Genomic DNA, 15,894 nt, shown 5'->3' on the forward strand with positions numbered 1-15,894 from the left:
GCATCAGTAAACTTTTGGCCGCCTTGTCCAAAAATGAGCTTTCTTACCTAGAATGTGCAATTAGTGGTGCACCTTAATGTACGTTGTGGCTTCCCAAACATTTGAGATATCTTTTAGTTTTGGCATCATGCATCAGCAGTTTAGGTTATGTTCAAGTGTGCTAGGGTTATATACTATGTATGTTTATGATAAAAAAAGTTCATTTGGAAGTCAGAACTTGTCTCCGTCGTTCCTTTTCGTCCTTTGTTCGCTGTTGCACTGCATACACCATCAGCCTGTATTGCAGAAATCAGTGCATTCTTTTGCGTTTCAGGTGTCGTGTTAAATAATAATAATAATAATAATAAAAAGTATGTCAGTAATCTTTCAGTAGGTCATGCTTGTCAGTGGTTACAATAAGCACACATTCCAGTGGGACAAGGAAAAAGAAAGTTCTCTGTACCAAGGTTTTAGAGCATATTATAAAACTGCAGGTAGACAGAAAATCCATAGCCCTTGTCAAAACAACATTCATTTGGGCTAGATGGTGCCCACTTGAACAAGGAAAGAACAGCGCCAACTAAGAGGATCACGAGCGGGAGAACGACACAGGACAAGCTGTCATTCTCCCGCTCATGCTTGTCTTAGTTGGCGCTGTTCTTTCCTAGTGGTGCTTGTCCTGTGTTGTTCTCCCGCTAGTGATCGTCTTAGTTGGTGCTGTTCTTTCCTTGCCAAAACCTTCCTTTATCGCACCAGATATCGAGGCTTTGAAGCACTGTGTGTGTAACCGTATAGTTCAGTTGTAGCTTCAAGATGTTGAAACCATTTAGTCAATCAAGTTTTCAGTAACATGCATACAGGGCACTATTTCATGTATAGACAATAAGGGCCAACTTAATTCCATGAGAAAAATAGACACATCTAAGCTGCATTCTGGCTTTCTAGGGCAAGCCCACAGAGGAAACACAAGAACTGAAGGTTCTCAAGTATGGTGAGCTTAAAGCTCCAAGCTTCGTGCCTGGTGCTGAAGTGTTGGATGTGTATGATGGAGAGGAAAATAATGGTGAGTCTGTATGTTTCGTTGAATCACATTGCTGATGCATCAGGAACTAATTATTTAAAATTACAAGTGGATGTACAAAGCTCTGGCAAGTGAAGCCAGTCTACAGAGGAAACAACCCGCCGTGGTTGCTCAGTGGCTGTGGTGTTGGGCTGCTAAGCACGAGGTCGCGGGATAGAATCCCGGCCACGGCGGCCGTATTTCGATGGGGGCGAAATGCGAAAACACCCGTGTGCTTAGATTTATGTGCACATTAAAGAAGCCCAGGTGGTCAAAATTTCCGGAGTCCTCCACTACAGCGTGCCTCATAATCAGGAAGTGGTTTTGGCACGTAAAACCCCATAATTTCATTTTTTAATTTTTCAGAGGAAACACCCATGGGCTTATAAAAAAGAAAGGTGTGTTCTTGAAAGAAAAAAAAAAATTGTGGGCTTCTTGGACAAAGCATTCATCTTTCCATGGCAAGATGAATGCTTTGTCAGCCATGAGGGTTTATAAGACATTTCTTTTTCTCTTCTTTTTTTGCTTTATTTTTCAGCATTAAGCTGAAGTAAGATTGATGATAACTTTTACTATCTCAGTCAAATGCTCCTCTACTGGAAGCTCTCTGCACATCACTCTGTACCGAGTTGGATATGACTTGGATGGGATTAAAAAAATCCGGATACAGATTCCAACCTTTTGTTCAGCGCATTTTTTTATTGCTCATAAAATTGCAGGTTGTACTGCATAAGGTGAAAAAATCTAAGCAGTTAATAGAAGCAAGCTGTGAAATAATGTTGTAATGAATTCAAGTTGTCATTTTGTCTGCATTGTGTGCTTTGGTGCAAAGCAGCTTCATCACTTTGCTACTAAAAGCTGTTTTCTTTTGCTGTATAGATGAAGAAAGTGACAGCGATGATGAGGATGATGACTCGGACGGCTGGGTTGATGTCCACCATTCAGATGACGAAGCACCTGACCCTGAACATAGCCATGAGGGTAAAACAGAACAAGAGGCAGATGCTGCCAAGGTGTGTATTGTGGTGTTACATGTTCTTGTCAATGAAGATGCACAGCAGTGCAAACATACTAGAAGGGCGTTTATTGCTTCTTCCATGCAACAAGCCATCTAGCCAATTAACATACAAAGAATAGTTCCTTGATGAGACATGCGGAGGAATCAAGACGTTTGACTCACCATGCAGGGCTACATCATCAGGTGGTGCTCACGTCGGAACATTCGCGCCATCTCTCATCACAGCAGCATAAGTATGACACTTACTACCACCATTGCATATGTGTCATGCAGAGAAGCCCAACGTTGGAAGATTCGAGCGTGTCAAGCGTTCCCACAGTATCTTTCAGAATCTTGACCATAACTTGTTCTTTTACTTTGCCAGATCTAGTGATGGAAAAGAGCTTTAGAAGCTGTGTGGTGGTGGGCATCCACAAATAGCCAACAGCTTTGTGCTGACAGGGCCTCAGTATTGTTACGTGGAGTTTGTGCATGATTTGCTGACAATGCATTAGTATCTTGCAGTACTTGGAAGACAAGAGAGAAGTCAACAGTGCTCGAGCTGTTGGTTGACATATTGTTTTGACAACCTTGTATATATTATTATAAAATACACTCCCTTATTCTTTCGACATACATGTAACTTCCGTGTCATTTTGGTGGAAATGTGGGTTTACGATACACGCTGTGCAACAGAGCTCCGCAGCGGTCGTCACTTCAGTGTTTCCACATTGCCAGATGAGCCCACGACTACAACAGCAACATAAACAATTGTCCTTTTGTATCTGTGAGGCCCAGGGACGCCGTGCGGTATAGAATATAGATCATGTGCGCATTAAAGATTGGCTTGCCTATTTTGAACGTATGAGTTAGCACCATTGTTGGGATCCGACACTAATGCTGGCAGACATGCTGATTTACTTAAGGGGGTATGCGGCTTTCGTATAACGAAAAATGACGAAAAAATTGATTTCTTGAAAAGTACATATTCTGTTTCTATAACTCTTTTTTTTATATGATTCCGAAAGATGAACGTTGAAAACCGCGTAGAAGTGCTCAAATAATTTTTTGTAGCAGCCAACGTGACGAAAAAATTCCGCAGAAATCACAAAAAAACACTGTTTTTCAAGCCACGATATCTCTGCAACGGCGCAACCGAGTGCCACCATTTTGCCCGGGTTGGAAAACGCGTTTCTCCGGCGACCACTGAAGTACAAGACGGCTCATGCTTAAGGCACTCGTAAAAGACGGCTCATGCTTAAGGCACTCGTAAGCGAAAATCGCAAATGGTGAAAAAGACTGCTTCAAGGTCGTGTGGCAGTACTGTGCAGCATAGCCCAGAAGTCACAGATGCGCAGCCGAGGACTCCACATGTGGACAGGATGCGTACACATGCCGATGATGCCGTTCAGGAGCCGCCGCCGAGCAGTTCACTTGTGGGTGGAATACCTACTTGTTTCGACGATGTGAGGAGTCGCTCTCTGGCACTTCTTATGCGGGCGAAACATCTCGTGCAAGCAGCAGTGGCACCGTTAAGCTTGTTGTGCCACGTTCCACATCGTCGGATGCATCCAGCGATAGCATCTCGGATGTGTCCAATTATAATCTTGGCACTTCGCATGATGTTTCTATGCCATCTACAAGTACGGGCGGCACCACTCAGGCGCGCCTGGAGCTGCGTTTTGTATCGGCCGAAGCATCCCGGTAAGTCGCCGCGAAAGTGCAAGCAAAACTAAGTTCGGTGTTGGCAACTGTGCCGAAAATGGAACTTACGGGTGAAGGCGAGGTGCTTGCCAGTACGGAACAAGCGGAGGAGTTTCTCATCGTTCAAATGACTGCCCTGAATGCACTTCTCGGCAAATCAAAGTGCCAGCAGTGCTCCTGACCAGGACTTTCAGTTCATCTGGGAACAAGACATGGATTAGCAGCGCAAATGATACTGACATGCGCGTTTTGCGGCGCTGTCGCAAAGGGGTGGTCATCGCCACGCAAGGAAGGTCGCAGAATTTTTATGCGAATATGAGAGCTGTACAGGCTGTTAAAAGTATTGTCAAAGGGGCAACAGCTTTGACCAATTTCTGGTCAATAATGAATGTCTCCCATAGAGGGTTGCATCGTAAGACATTTCAGAAACATCTCAAGGCTGAGTTCAGACCTGCCAGTGAGACAGCTGCTGCCAATATTTTTTCTGATGCTGTGGTGGCAGTGCGCAATGTTTACAGGGAGATGGATCCTACCTTCAATAGCATAACAGTGGTTTATGATGGGACATGGTTAATACGTGGTCATACATCCCACATAAGTGTCGGCACTGTAATAGAATTTCTCACAGGACTGTTGCTTGACTGTGTGGTCCTATCAAACCGATGCCACGGTTGCACGCTTGGCCCTAAAGAAGGGGGTGAAGGCTGTGATGGTTGGAAAGCATCACACGGCTGCCAAAAAGCACAGATGTGAACTCTGGCAGAATGGAGGTTGAAGCAGCATTGACTCTTTTCAGGAGGTCCCTTAGCAAACATGGTTTGCGATATACAAACATTGTTTGTGATGGTGACAGTAGAACCTTTGTAGCACTCTGTCAGGACAAGACTTATGGATTTATTTCATTTACAAAGGAGGACTGCATTAATCATGTCAAGAAGAGGATGGGGACGACTCTGCATGCTCTGATCCCAAAAGGCAAGAAAGGGCAACCTCTTGGAGGGAAAGGTGGCCTCACTCAAGATTTAATCAAGAAACTGACAAATTACTGTGGCATGGCTCTGCATGACAACGACATTGTTCAAGACATGCAAAAGGCCGTGATGGCAACATATTATCATATAACATCTACCGATGAAGACCCCCATCATGACCTTTGCCCGCAGGGGCCCCAAAGTTGGTGCCAACATCAGAATGCAGAAGCAAAGAAGAAGCCTCCACCTCCTCACAAGTACCGGCTTGGAAAGCATGTTGCCGATGCATTGCTGCCCGTGTACCAACACCTTTCTGACATGCAGCTCCTCAGCCGTTGCCTAGGGAAAAAAACCCAAAACACTGCCGAAAGCCTTCATTCGGTCATATGGTTGCTGCTGCCAAAAGATAATAAAGCATCATTGGTTCCGACAGAGACAGCTGTCCATGAGGCAGTCTGCAAATACAATGCTGGGGCCCGCCGTGCGTATCCTGAGATTGTGCAACACTTAGACTGCAACCGGGACAACATGCTCTTCGCAGAGCAGCGGAAAAGGATGTCTTGTGGAAAAAAAAATCAAGCAAGGCACATGAAACTAAAGGCAAGGCACTCAAGGAGCCGCACACTGAAAAGGACACAAAAGACCCCGGTGTCTTTTGATGATGTAAAATCTAAGGTACAACTCTGAAAGCATTTTTCTCAAAATGACTTTTCTTGCTTCCTGCTTTGCTTGTACCATTGATTTCGTCGCGATTACTAGGTCTAGTTCAGTTCCGTTTTTTTCCCTGTATTCCTGGATGTACTGTCCAGTGCATGACACTCTTGCTTTTGCAGTTTGACTTTACTACAATTGACGATTCGGCTACTTGCTCACAGCCTAAATGCCTGTGGTACAGTCACCTCTTAAAAAATGAGAACTAAAAAAAATTGCATTGAAAATAAAAAAATTTAAGAATGTCACGACCTCAACCATTCATCTTAGAATGCACAGTGCTTTGCACAAGTGTTCTATCATATTTTTTAAGTGGTTCAGGCTTGGAACAAGGCCAGAAGGAGAAAAATATTATACATAAAAAAGTTATAAAGATATCTTTATTAAATTTATACAGTAGTATCACAGAAATGTTGTTGATAAGTCTGCCAATTTTCATAAAGATCCACAAAGAAATAATAAAGTTGTTATCGAATGCCACGTTCCCCCCTTAAAAGACATGGCAAAGGTTTGGTTCGAGACTCGCAAGGTGAAACCTGGAAGTTGAGGCACTGGCAATGAAAAACTGCCCGACTTGTTTAGGAAAGTCGTGGGTGGAAAGGTAGCGGCAAAGAAAGAGCTGGCCACTTGTGCTCATTTACGAAACCGTACAGGTCCTACATTCAGGATGTGTTGGCACCGTGTCAGAAAGTTAACCGGCCTCAGCGATTTTTCGATGTCTTTAGTTTGAATTGAATTGAGTTCAATTCAAACTGAACAGAAACTTGGCAATTTAGGTTTTGCTGTTCTCATTGTCGCTGATTTTTTCAGACAACTGAACTGTGCCAAAGATTTGCACCCCAGGACCAACGGTTCCTGGCTGAATGGAGGATTCGATATGAATAGCTAATTGTTTCAATTGTCGCCGTATCAGTTACGTCACCCACTGTTGTAACAGCTGTCGCTCTTCACCGTTGTAAACCCTGTACGCCACTTCTAGCCATACCGACCCCAGCTACTACAGCTTCCAGCCTTTCTTTTGAGGTGTACAACCTCAACACCACCACTATGCCATACTACAGTCCCTCACCATTGCCGCAAGGTTGCCAGTGTCGCTTGTCTCCATCCCCTGAATGACAATGCCCCACCTCGCCACCCATCCTTGGGAAGGAAGATGATGCAGCAGTATCAGCATAGGTGGTGCTGGAATAGCATCCCCAGCGACAACTCCCTCGAAGTGATGGAAGCCAATCTACAATGCTATCCTTTTTTGTACTGCTGGTGTTTTAATTGATTGCAGGAGCCGGAAACATGCTTTTCACATCACTTTTTTGCCTGTTGTGGTTGACATCGTGTCATCTGTACTTTCTCTTCCTTGGCACTTATTTGGAATGTTACGATGTGGAGTTTGTCTGTATTTGTTCATGCTTATATGTTTCTACTACCTTGTGGCCGAAAACATAGACACTGCAGATGGTTGCAGTACTTGCACTTGTGGCCAACGTATCCCGATGTGGCTGCACTTATTAGGCGATAAAAGTTTCACTAGATGCACAGCAGCCAGGCAGCTTTATTTGTGTTAAGGTGCACTTGCACATAAACATTTTCTGTTAGACTACCTAATGTTGCGTAAATAAAAAAGCCTGTCTAAATGTCCCTGCTGGCTGAACTGCTGGCTCATTAGTTCTGAAATTTCATGGTGAATTTTATAAAGTATTACCATGTTTGGATGCAGTACTTGCCTGCTTTGACCAGGAAAAATAAGTACAAGCAGGTACAGCATCCAGACATGGAATTAAACAAAATGCACTGTGAAATGCCACCTACATGTGAAATTTTTGTGTATAAGAGTCTGCTGTTTACATAGAGGAGGCATTTGTACATGTCTTCCTTGTTCACAGTACATGCTGTACATTTAGTGCATGCAGCCATGAGTGTGAACACCTTAAGCCCTGCGGTTGTACTCTCAGTCTCTCCCTCTCTCCCCTCCCTCTCCCCAACTTTGTTTTAGAAGAAAGGCAGGCCTTTGCTGAACCTCGAAGAACGTGCTCAAAAGGCAGCACTGGTTTCGGAGACTCGGATCCTGAGCCAGCAGGAGTTTGCCAAGGTTCGTGCTGCTCAGCTCTCAAAAAAGATGAAGGCTGCAATACCACAGAGGTTCACAAAGAAGGGTGCTGCTGCAGCCAAGGCTGCTGCTGCTGTTCCCACTACTGAAGTTACAGACACCACCATCGGCGAAAGGTGAGCAAGCTTCTATGTCACGGCAGCCTGTGTCATCCTAAACGTGACACAGCAAATAGTGTGTATGGCATTCGACATCAGTAACATGCCAATGCTCAGCAGGCACTTTGCTCTTGGAGTTTACGAGTTTGAGTCTCATACTGCTGTGTCCTGCTAGGGCTTGTCCCAAACACGTACATCAGAATGCCTCCACTCTGGCTCATCTCACCTCTGACATGGCACCGACCCCTTCTTCTGACCTGTTTTGAGGAATTTCCTCCCCAGCAGTTGACTCCTGCCTTCTGCGAAGAACAGAGAACTCGTTTTCCCTTCGTATGGCTGGTTTGGCTCCCACTTCTGATGGTGCCTGATGCACTAACAAAGCTTTTAACCCATTCTAGGCTGGTTATGTCTTTTAAACTACTGTGAGTTACATGTACATGTACAACTCACACGGACATTACATAAGCTTTAGAATTAGCCAGCAGCAGTCAGAATAGTTATCCATAAGAAGTGAAAAGATAGCCAACTTATGCCTGAAATGAGAGAAGTCGAAGACTGGTGAAGCTGTAGTCAAGGGACCCATTACTGCTTGAGCAACTGCAAGCAGGGAAAGTATGTATTGTGCAACATATTAGTGGCATGTTCTTGCCTGTATTTGTCATAGTGTCCCTGTTTCACTTGCATGTTTTCCTAAATGAATTTGTTGCTCTTTGCTAGACTTAATGTGTGCAAATAGTTATGCATACCTCCTTGGTACAGAGCAAAACATTGCTATTACAGGTTGTCTACTATCTGGGAAAACCGGGAATTCTCAGGGACATTGAATAGTCCAGAAATACTCGGGGAAAACTCGGGGAATTTTTGCTTCTATCAGCAAAATGAGCTGTAATTTTATTGAAAGGGAACAAAAGTCGCGCTAATGCTGGCTCGAGTAATAAGGAATCGTAACAAATCGTCTTTCGACACCGTGTCATCGGCTGGAGGAGTTGCCAGTGTAGTCAGCGACCGATTTTCCGGACGGCCGATTTTTCGGACATGCCTGATAATTCGGACGGCTTCGCGACACCACCACGTACCCCATATAGTAAATGTGTAAGATCGTCTGAAATTTCGGACGCAAGAACCCTTCGCCTTCTGATTTTCCAGACTTTTGCCGCGACCGCAGGTTTGAAACCGCAATAATCAAAGCCAACACCGCCGTTTTGATTACCTCGCCACCTCGAACCGGTGCTCTCGCAGGCAGATGCGCTGGCAGCCACTACTGCGGCTACACGAGGCCTAGCTGCTTCGATGTTCGATGTGAAGGTTCTTGCCGTTCGATGCCGTGTTTTTCATTGAAAGAATTTTCCACTGTCAGCAATGACATACCTGCATGATACCTTGTTGGTGCAGGCTGGGCATCCTCTTTAAGCCCTTCTCACATGTCAGAAATGGCACCGACTCCGCCTCTGTAATCCTCGCGATTGGCCTAGAAACTCGGAAAGCACGGCGCGTTGCATAACACTGGTTCCCGAAGGTCAGCTTCACCTTCACACAGCAATGTTAAGCGGTAAAGGATACGCAAAGTGTTGCGGTGAAGCTTAACAAGCGTAGGAAGGGACAATTGTCACGGGACACAGTATGTATTCCTTAATTATGCATGCATACACCCGCCGTCTATTGTAACAGTACTAGCACCAATACGCCTAATAAGTATACAGGCGGGCCTTCACAGCTTTTTCGGACGTGCCTGTGGCGATTTGAGCCCATAAAGGCACAAAACACTTGTATTCATTTTTTTTTTCGGACGCTTTCGCGGCCCCTAGGGAGTCCGAAAAATAGGTCGTTGACTTTTAAACTGACCAATAGGATTCTTCAAATGGTCCATGGGGCGAACATGCGGTGGGAGGAGGATGAGAGCAGAAAGCACAGACACATTGAGAAATTAATGGGAAAGGAAGCGTGCCACCGCTTCTTTGAAGGAGCTTGAGCTCAAAACGAGAAGTGTTGGCTGACGCAAGATGCAGGTGTCCCTCAGCCAAACCAAAATAAACTCTTTGAAGCAGTGAAACACTACACTGGGGTGTTGTGCGCAGAACAGTTGATGTTGACTTTCCATCTTCTATGAGAGAATCTCACTTGTGACAAAAGTTCGGGCCTCATACCAATGAGCTTGCTATCAGTTGATAGAAATAGCTCATATTTGAAAATATTTGCTTCTGTATGCATCTTCTTTTTATTTGTAATTGAAAATGTTCAACTCGATTTTCAATGGGTTTTACCATTTCTTTAGAAAGTATTTTATTCGCTGTGCATTTTACTAACCAGTCCTTTCTGTTCTCTTTTTGAATAACACAGACACTGCGTCTTACTATTCAAACTGGATTAAGTAGTTTTTTAAAATATTTTTTAACGTGCTTACTAGAGAGTGAAAGCATTGGATGACATCGTGTTAGCCTGTTCGAATATAAAACAAGGTTCTGTGTCACTCAGGAAATATTGCAAAGGCACTCAGGGAAAACCTGGAAAACTCAGGAAATTTGGAAACGTCAATTTGGTAGGCACCCTGTATTATAATTTTGTCACTTCCTCTTTCTTTATCGGAACCCTCTTATGAAGAGAAAAAAATTAATTTGACTCACTGCGGAGATCTTATAAGTAGTTAAATGCTGCATTTTGATGATATTGTGGTTCTGTTGATTTGTTGGTTGCAGTGTTATTGTACTCATCTGCTGTATTTGACCTTCTTTCTCAACAGGAAGGAGCTTGTCTCACTTAGGGATATTGAGAAACTGGTCAAAAACCCAAGAAGTACCAAGGAGTCTCGACTGGCTTCAATCAAGGCAATTTTTGGCATCCTTTAAAACATTTCTGTACTTTATTTTTTTTTTATCTTATGGGCACATTTGTATTTCTTCATTGTTGGCATTGCATGTCATTAGCTAACAGTGTAATTGAAGTGCCTTGGTCTGTTGATGTAGGGATACCGGCACAGAGGTGGCTATCAGTCTTCAGTACCTTTTCCAATGGCTCGTGTTGTGATAGACATTCATATAAGTATGTGCATTGCTGAAATTGCATTGCAACATTTAGGCCTCACTTCTTTTCCTTACTCCTTTTTGTTGTTGCCTGTATGTGCATGCGTGCAGGGGTCTAGCAAATTTTATTTAGAGCATATAGAGCACCCACTGCATTTTCAGTGTGCACATGGCAAGTTTTCAGCAAGCACATGGCACATACAATGCATTTCAGCTAATTTGTGCCATCCATTAGAAAGCGGGTGCATGCTATGCAGATGCAGCCCACTGTTCTCTTGAGCAAGTTGAAGTTGTCAAAAATTTTTTTTTACTATCAGAATAATTCATTTATCAACAATAAATAATAAGCAATTTTTAAAATATATACTTAAATGCAAAACCTCCAGTGTGAAACATTCAGTTGGCTTATTTGCGTGAAAATAGCTGTTGGGGGTTTACTTTATTATGAGGCTCCAAAGAAAGCTCATGAGATCTGAAAATGACCACTTGATTAAGTGCTCATATAGTGCAACATATGCACCCTCATACAAGTTTCAAATAATGTACAATCTGCATGTTTTGCATGCAGGTCATATGTATGAATGTGTCATGCTAAAAATGGTTCTGAGATGGCCTGCATAATGGTCATCTTGGATGCGCTGCCATAGCCTCCTTGTGCTTTATGCAGTCTGTCAGTAGCAGAAATGGTACTCTGCCCACAGATGGGTTTTAAGAGATGTCTGGATAGATCTTTGGGTATTCTGGGATGATTAAAAGTTGAGAGAGACGTAGAATTTTAGTGTGAGAAAGGCAGAGTGGTCAACTGTAGGAGAACTGCTGCTTGAAGTCCTTGTACTGATCTGATAAAGTTTTTGATGATACATGATGACCATTAGCCATAAACATTTCAGCTGATTTTTTGTTTCCTATATGAAGCAACCCAGCTTGTGTACTGCAATATGCTTTGTCATGCAGGGTGTCTACCAACCGGGAAAACCGGGAATTCTCAGGGATTTTGAATAGTCTGGAATTACTCAGGGAATTTGTGCTTCTGTCGGGGAAAATTGGGAGTAATTTTGTTGAAAGGGAACGAAAGTTGCAGTATGCTGGCTTGAGTAACATAGAGGAATCGTAACGAATCCTCTTTGATGCCATGTCCTCCGCTGGAGGAGCCTCCAGTGTACCATCACCGACTGACTTTCTGGATGCCTGATAATTCAAACGGTTTCATGGCGCCACCACGTCCACCATAGAGTCAATGTATAAGAACGTCTGAAATTTCAGACGTGAGAACCCTTCGCTGTCCGTGTTTTTGAACTTTTTGCCGTGACCGCTGATCTGAAACAGCATAAATCAAAGCCACCACCATCGCTGCCATTTTGATTACTTGCCGCCTCGAACCGGCACTCTCGCACGCATATCTGCTGGCAGCCGTGGCCACCGCTGTGGAAACACTAGGCCTAGCTGCTGCGACATTCGCTATTAAGCTTCTTGCCGATCTGTGCCATGTTCTTCATTGAAATAATTCGCTGCTGTCAGAAACAGCACCCACTCCGCCTTAGTGGTCCTTGCGATTTTGTTTAGAAGCTCGGAAAGCATGGTGCGTTGCACAATTCCGGTTCTCGAAAGTCAGCTTCGCCTCAGTATAGCAGTGTTACGTGGTGAACCATACGCGAACGTATTGCCTCGAGCATAACAAGCGTGGTAATGGGGCGATTGTCACGGGGCACAGTATGTATTACATAATTATACACGCATGCACCCGCCATTTCCTGTCACAGTACAAGCACCGATATACCTAATTCGTGTACTGGCAGGCCTTCCGAGCTTTTTCGTATGTGCCTGCAGCAATTTGAGCCCTTAAAGGGCCCCTCACCAGGTATGGCCATTTTGAGCTGACAAGCGCCGTGCATACTATGCGGGCTAACGATCGTGTCTGCTAAGCATTACACCGCTACGGGGCGTGGAAATAGCTGAAATTTCAGGCCGAATGCCGTCTGCCCTTCTCCTCATGGGCGCTGTGCTCCCATTCGGAGAGCAGATGTAATCGTACAAGTACGCCTATGTACATTGCACTGCTGCGACGTTGCTAGTAGTGACACGCGACTTCGAGAATTATTCAAGGCAACATCCATTTTTGTGTAATCTGTTGCTCCACTCTACGAATTAACGCTTAGAGAAATAATAAAACACACAAACCAAATGTCTATGTGTTCTTGTTTTACTTAGAACTGCTGCAAGAGAGATGTACATTCCCATATTGTGCAGTTGCGTGCGCAGACAACAAAAGTAGGTTATTTTCTGCAGTGCTCGAGTGCGCGATCATGCTCTATAATCCTCGTGTGTCTTCCTCCGCTAGTCAGGTGTTCTCGTGTGCTGCGCGAAAGGAGACAAGCGCAACAGCTCGCACGTGATGCCATCAGAAGTGCGCTGCACAGCAAAAAGGCGAGGGAAAAAAATGAAAGCGTGCCCATGATGTATGCATCACGCGATCCTCGAGCTCTGGTACGGGAGAATGCAGGGAAAGAATTTTGCTTGTGGAGGCTAGCCGGGGCAAGTAGAAAGAGTGTCTCACTTGGCACTGGCCCACGCCTCCTGCAAGGATGGGTTCGCGGCACTGAAATATCTCTATCTCGACTATTCATGAACCAATTCGAAAAATTCTTGCAGCAGAATACTCCCTAGAGGGCACGTAACAACTTTCAATGTATAACCGAAATTTGCCATGCGGCCTGGTGAGGGGCACTTTAAGGGCAGTAAAAAACATTCCTTCATTTTTTCTAACTCTCCGATTTTTCTGATGTTTGTGCAGCCTCTTGGGAGTCTGAAAAATCGGTCGTTGACTGTACAACAGACCAAAAGGATGCTTCAAATGCTCCATGGGGTGAATGCGTGGCGGAAGGAGGATGAGAACAGAAATGACCTATGCATTGAGGAATGAACAAGAAAGGAAGCATGCCACTGCTTTGCAAGGAGCTTGAGATCAAAAAACAGTGTTAGCTGACGCCGAGATGCAGGTGTAAACGAAAATAAACTCTTTCAAGGCAGTGAAACGCAACACTGAGGCGTTGTACACGGGCTGAGAGTATGTCAGGATAGTTGAGGTTTACTTGCCAACTGTTGAGAGAGAATCTCACTTGTGACAAAGTTGAGGCCTCATACCAATGGGCTTGTTGTCAGTTTATAGAAATTGCTCATATTCAAAAATATTTGCTTCTGTATGCATCTCCTTTTTATTCATATTTGAGAATGATTTTTTAACATGGTTACTAGAGAGGCAGCATCAGGTGACGTGGTGTCAACCCGTCTTGACATGAAACGAAGTTCTGTGTCACTCAGGGAATTTTACAAAGGCCCTCAGGGAAAACCTGGAAAACTCAGAGAATTTGGAAGTGTCAACTTGGTAGACACCCTGTCTGTGCTTTCAAGGTTACCATTCTTCAAGAGTGTACTGGCTAACTTGCGGCGCAATGTGCTGTGCTTGTAGGAAGGACGGGAGGATAGAGAGAAGTTTGGTGGCCGCAGAAAGAAGAAGGGCGAATTTGCAAGTCAGAGCAACAAGGAAAAACGCAAGACCAAGGTCTTCAGCATGGTCAAGCACAAACTGAAGCGCAAGCAAAAACGCTCATTTCGTGATAAACAGGCAAGTACTACATCTTCTGAAAAATTGGCCATCCTAACAAATTTAATGCATTGGTAATAGAGTTTTAGCATAGCAAAGACATGCCTGCCAAGATTTATAGTACTACTGGTATAAGTGTCAACATCTTGCAGCACTGTGATAATGCAAGTGTAGTGCAGTTGCTGTCAAGGCCTCACAAAGTCAGTTTCTGTGTACAGTTGAACTTCAATATAACAAACACTTGTATAACAAATTATTTGGCAAAGCAAAGTAAATACAAAATGTTCATCGCCAATATCAAAGTGTAACAAAATATGCCTATAACAAATATTGAATATAATGAAAGTATTTTCGTGCCGCACACGACTTCGTTATAACAAAGTTCGACCTTTATAAGACTAGACATGATAGTTTGTTTCAAAAACTAGCTCTCGAACATTCTCTACTGTACCAGTTCAGAGCGTACACTAGGGATGCTTGATTTCCATCATGATTGCACTGTCATAGCACATATTCATTGTCCAAATTTGTGGAGGTAGTTGTGCTGTTTAAAGCAGTAGCTCCCTTAGACACATTTGCATGGTGCAATATCGCTGAATAGGTGTATAGGTGAGGGTGCAGCTTCCTACTTGTTTGAGGGCGCATAATATATATTATTTAGTATGGTCTAACTACTGTACAATCTATAGCTTGATAGTCTGACAGTACCAGCTATAAGTGAGACTGCGAGCTGTCTTCTGTGCAGTTGGCCCATGAAAGCAGGACGTTTGTTTTGTGACATGTGGCTCTCCTGCCTTAGCGAAAAAAGCTCCGAACACAGAAATAATTTGTGCAACGGCATGAGGATGTTTAAATCAGAGGCACACCGACCTGCAACTGATAGTGTGCTGTATTGGCCCATTATTTTAAGAATGCACCTTTTAATGCTAAATGAAAGCAATGTTTGTTTGGACTTTAAAGTTGTCCTGCCTTGCTGACCCTTTGTGTGCCAGTGCAACAAATTCAATTTCTATCCGAGTAGCTGGCTTTAAATTCAAATGCTATTCATTTGTGATGTGTTAGTGAACATTGAACACATTGAAGTTTTTAAATCTGAAAATTCAAGACAATTACAAATTATTCTAATTACATTAGCTAAAATTTGTGTTTGTCATGCAACATGGTCTCTTTGTTGCTGTCATTGTCCCTTGAAGTCACCTTGTAATTGACACCAATGCCTTCTAATCAGAATTCATGAGTTCTTTAATTCCTAGATCATTCCAAAAATGCGTACACTTGAGCTAGTGCGCAATGTCAGAAAATGAAAGATGAAAGCAACATCAATAGTCAATAAGGTTTTCTAATAAGTAAAAAAAAAAACTCAGAATAATAAAAACTAATAAAAACAAGCCTATCATAAAATTTTAGTTTGACGAACTGGTTAAGGCATAACCAATCTACAGGTGTTTCACATTCGCGAATCTCAGATGTGGTGAGGAATGTGCATTGGTGGCCAGACAAGTATACTTGGGCGCAGCACTTGAGGGTTAAGAAGCACATTTCGTATTTCATTCATAGCAGTGAACTAACAAAGTTTATGCATTCTTTTGTTTTTGAACTATAACAGTTCTGCATGACCATACTAACATGTTTTCATTACCTATGAACAAAAC

The 15,894-nt window shown here is 43.5% G+C and overlaps 1 protein-coding gene across 2 annotated transcripts in view; it reads left to right on the forward strand.

The window, feature by feature from the left end:
* The window catches only part of Mys45A (SDA1 domain containing protein Mys45A), a 37,309-nt gene that overhangs the window by 21,292 nt on the left and 123 nt on the right, over nucleotides 1-15,894 (forward strand). Inside the window, exons 15-19 of one of the 2 annotated variants that reach the window (XM_075688615.1) lie at nucleotides 925-1,042; nucleotides 1,919-2,052; nucleotides 7,416-7,642; nucleotides 10,362-10,446; nucleotides 14,108-14,263. In XM_075688615.1, the coding sequence (XP_075544730.1) occupies nucleotides 925-1,042; nucleotides 1,919-2,052; nucleotides 7,416-7,642; nucleotides 10,362-10,446; nucleotides 14,108-14,263 (720 nt within the window). Of the gene's footprint in view, nucleotides 1-924; nucleotides 1,043-1,918; nucleotides 2,053-7,412; nucleotides 7,643-10,361; nucleotides 10,447-14,107; nucleotides 14,264-15,894 lie in introns of both variants that reach the window. The other variant, XM_075688614.1, reaches the window with a different exon arrangement.

Source organism: Dermacentor variabilis, chromosome 4 (assembly GCF_050947875.1).
Source record: "Dermacentor variabilis isolate Ectoservices chromosome 4, ASM5094787v1, whole genome shotgun sequence".
NCBI lineage: Eukaryota > Metazoa > Arthropoda > Arachnida > Ixodida > Ixodidae > Dermacentor > Dermacentor variabilis.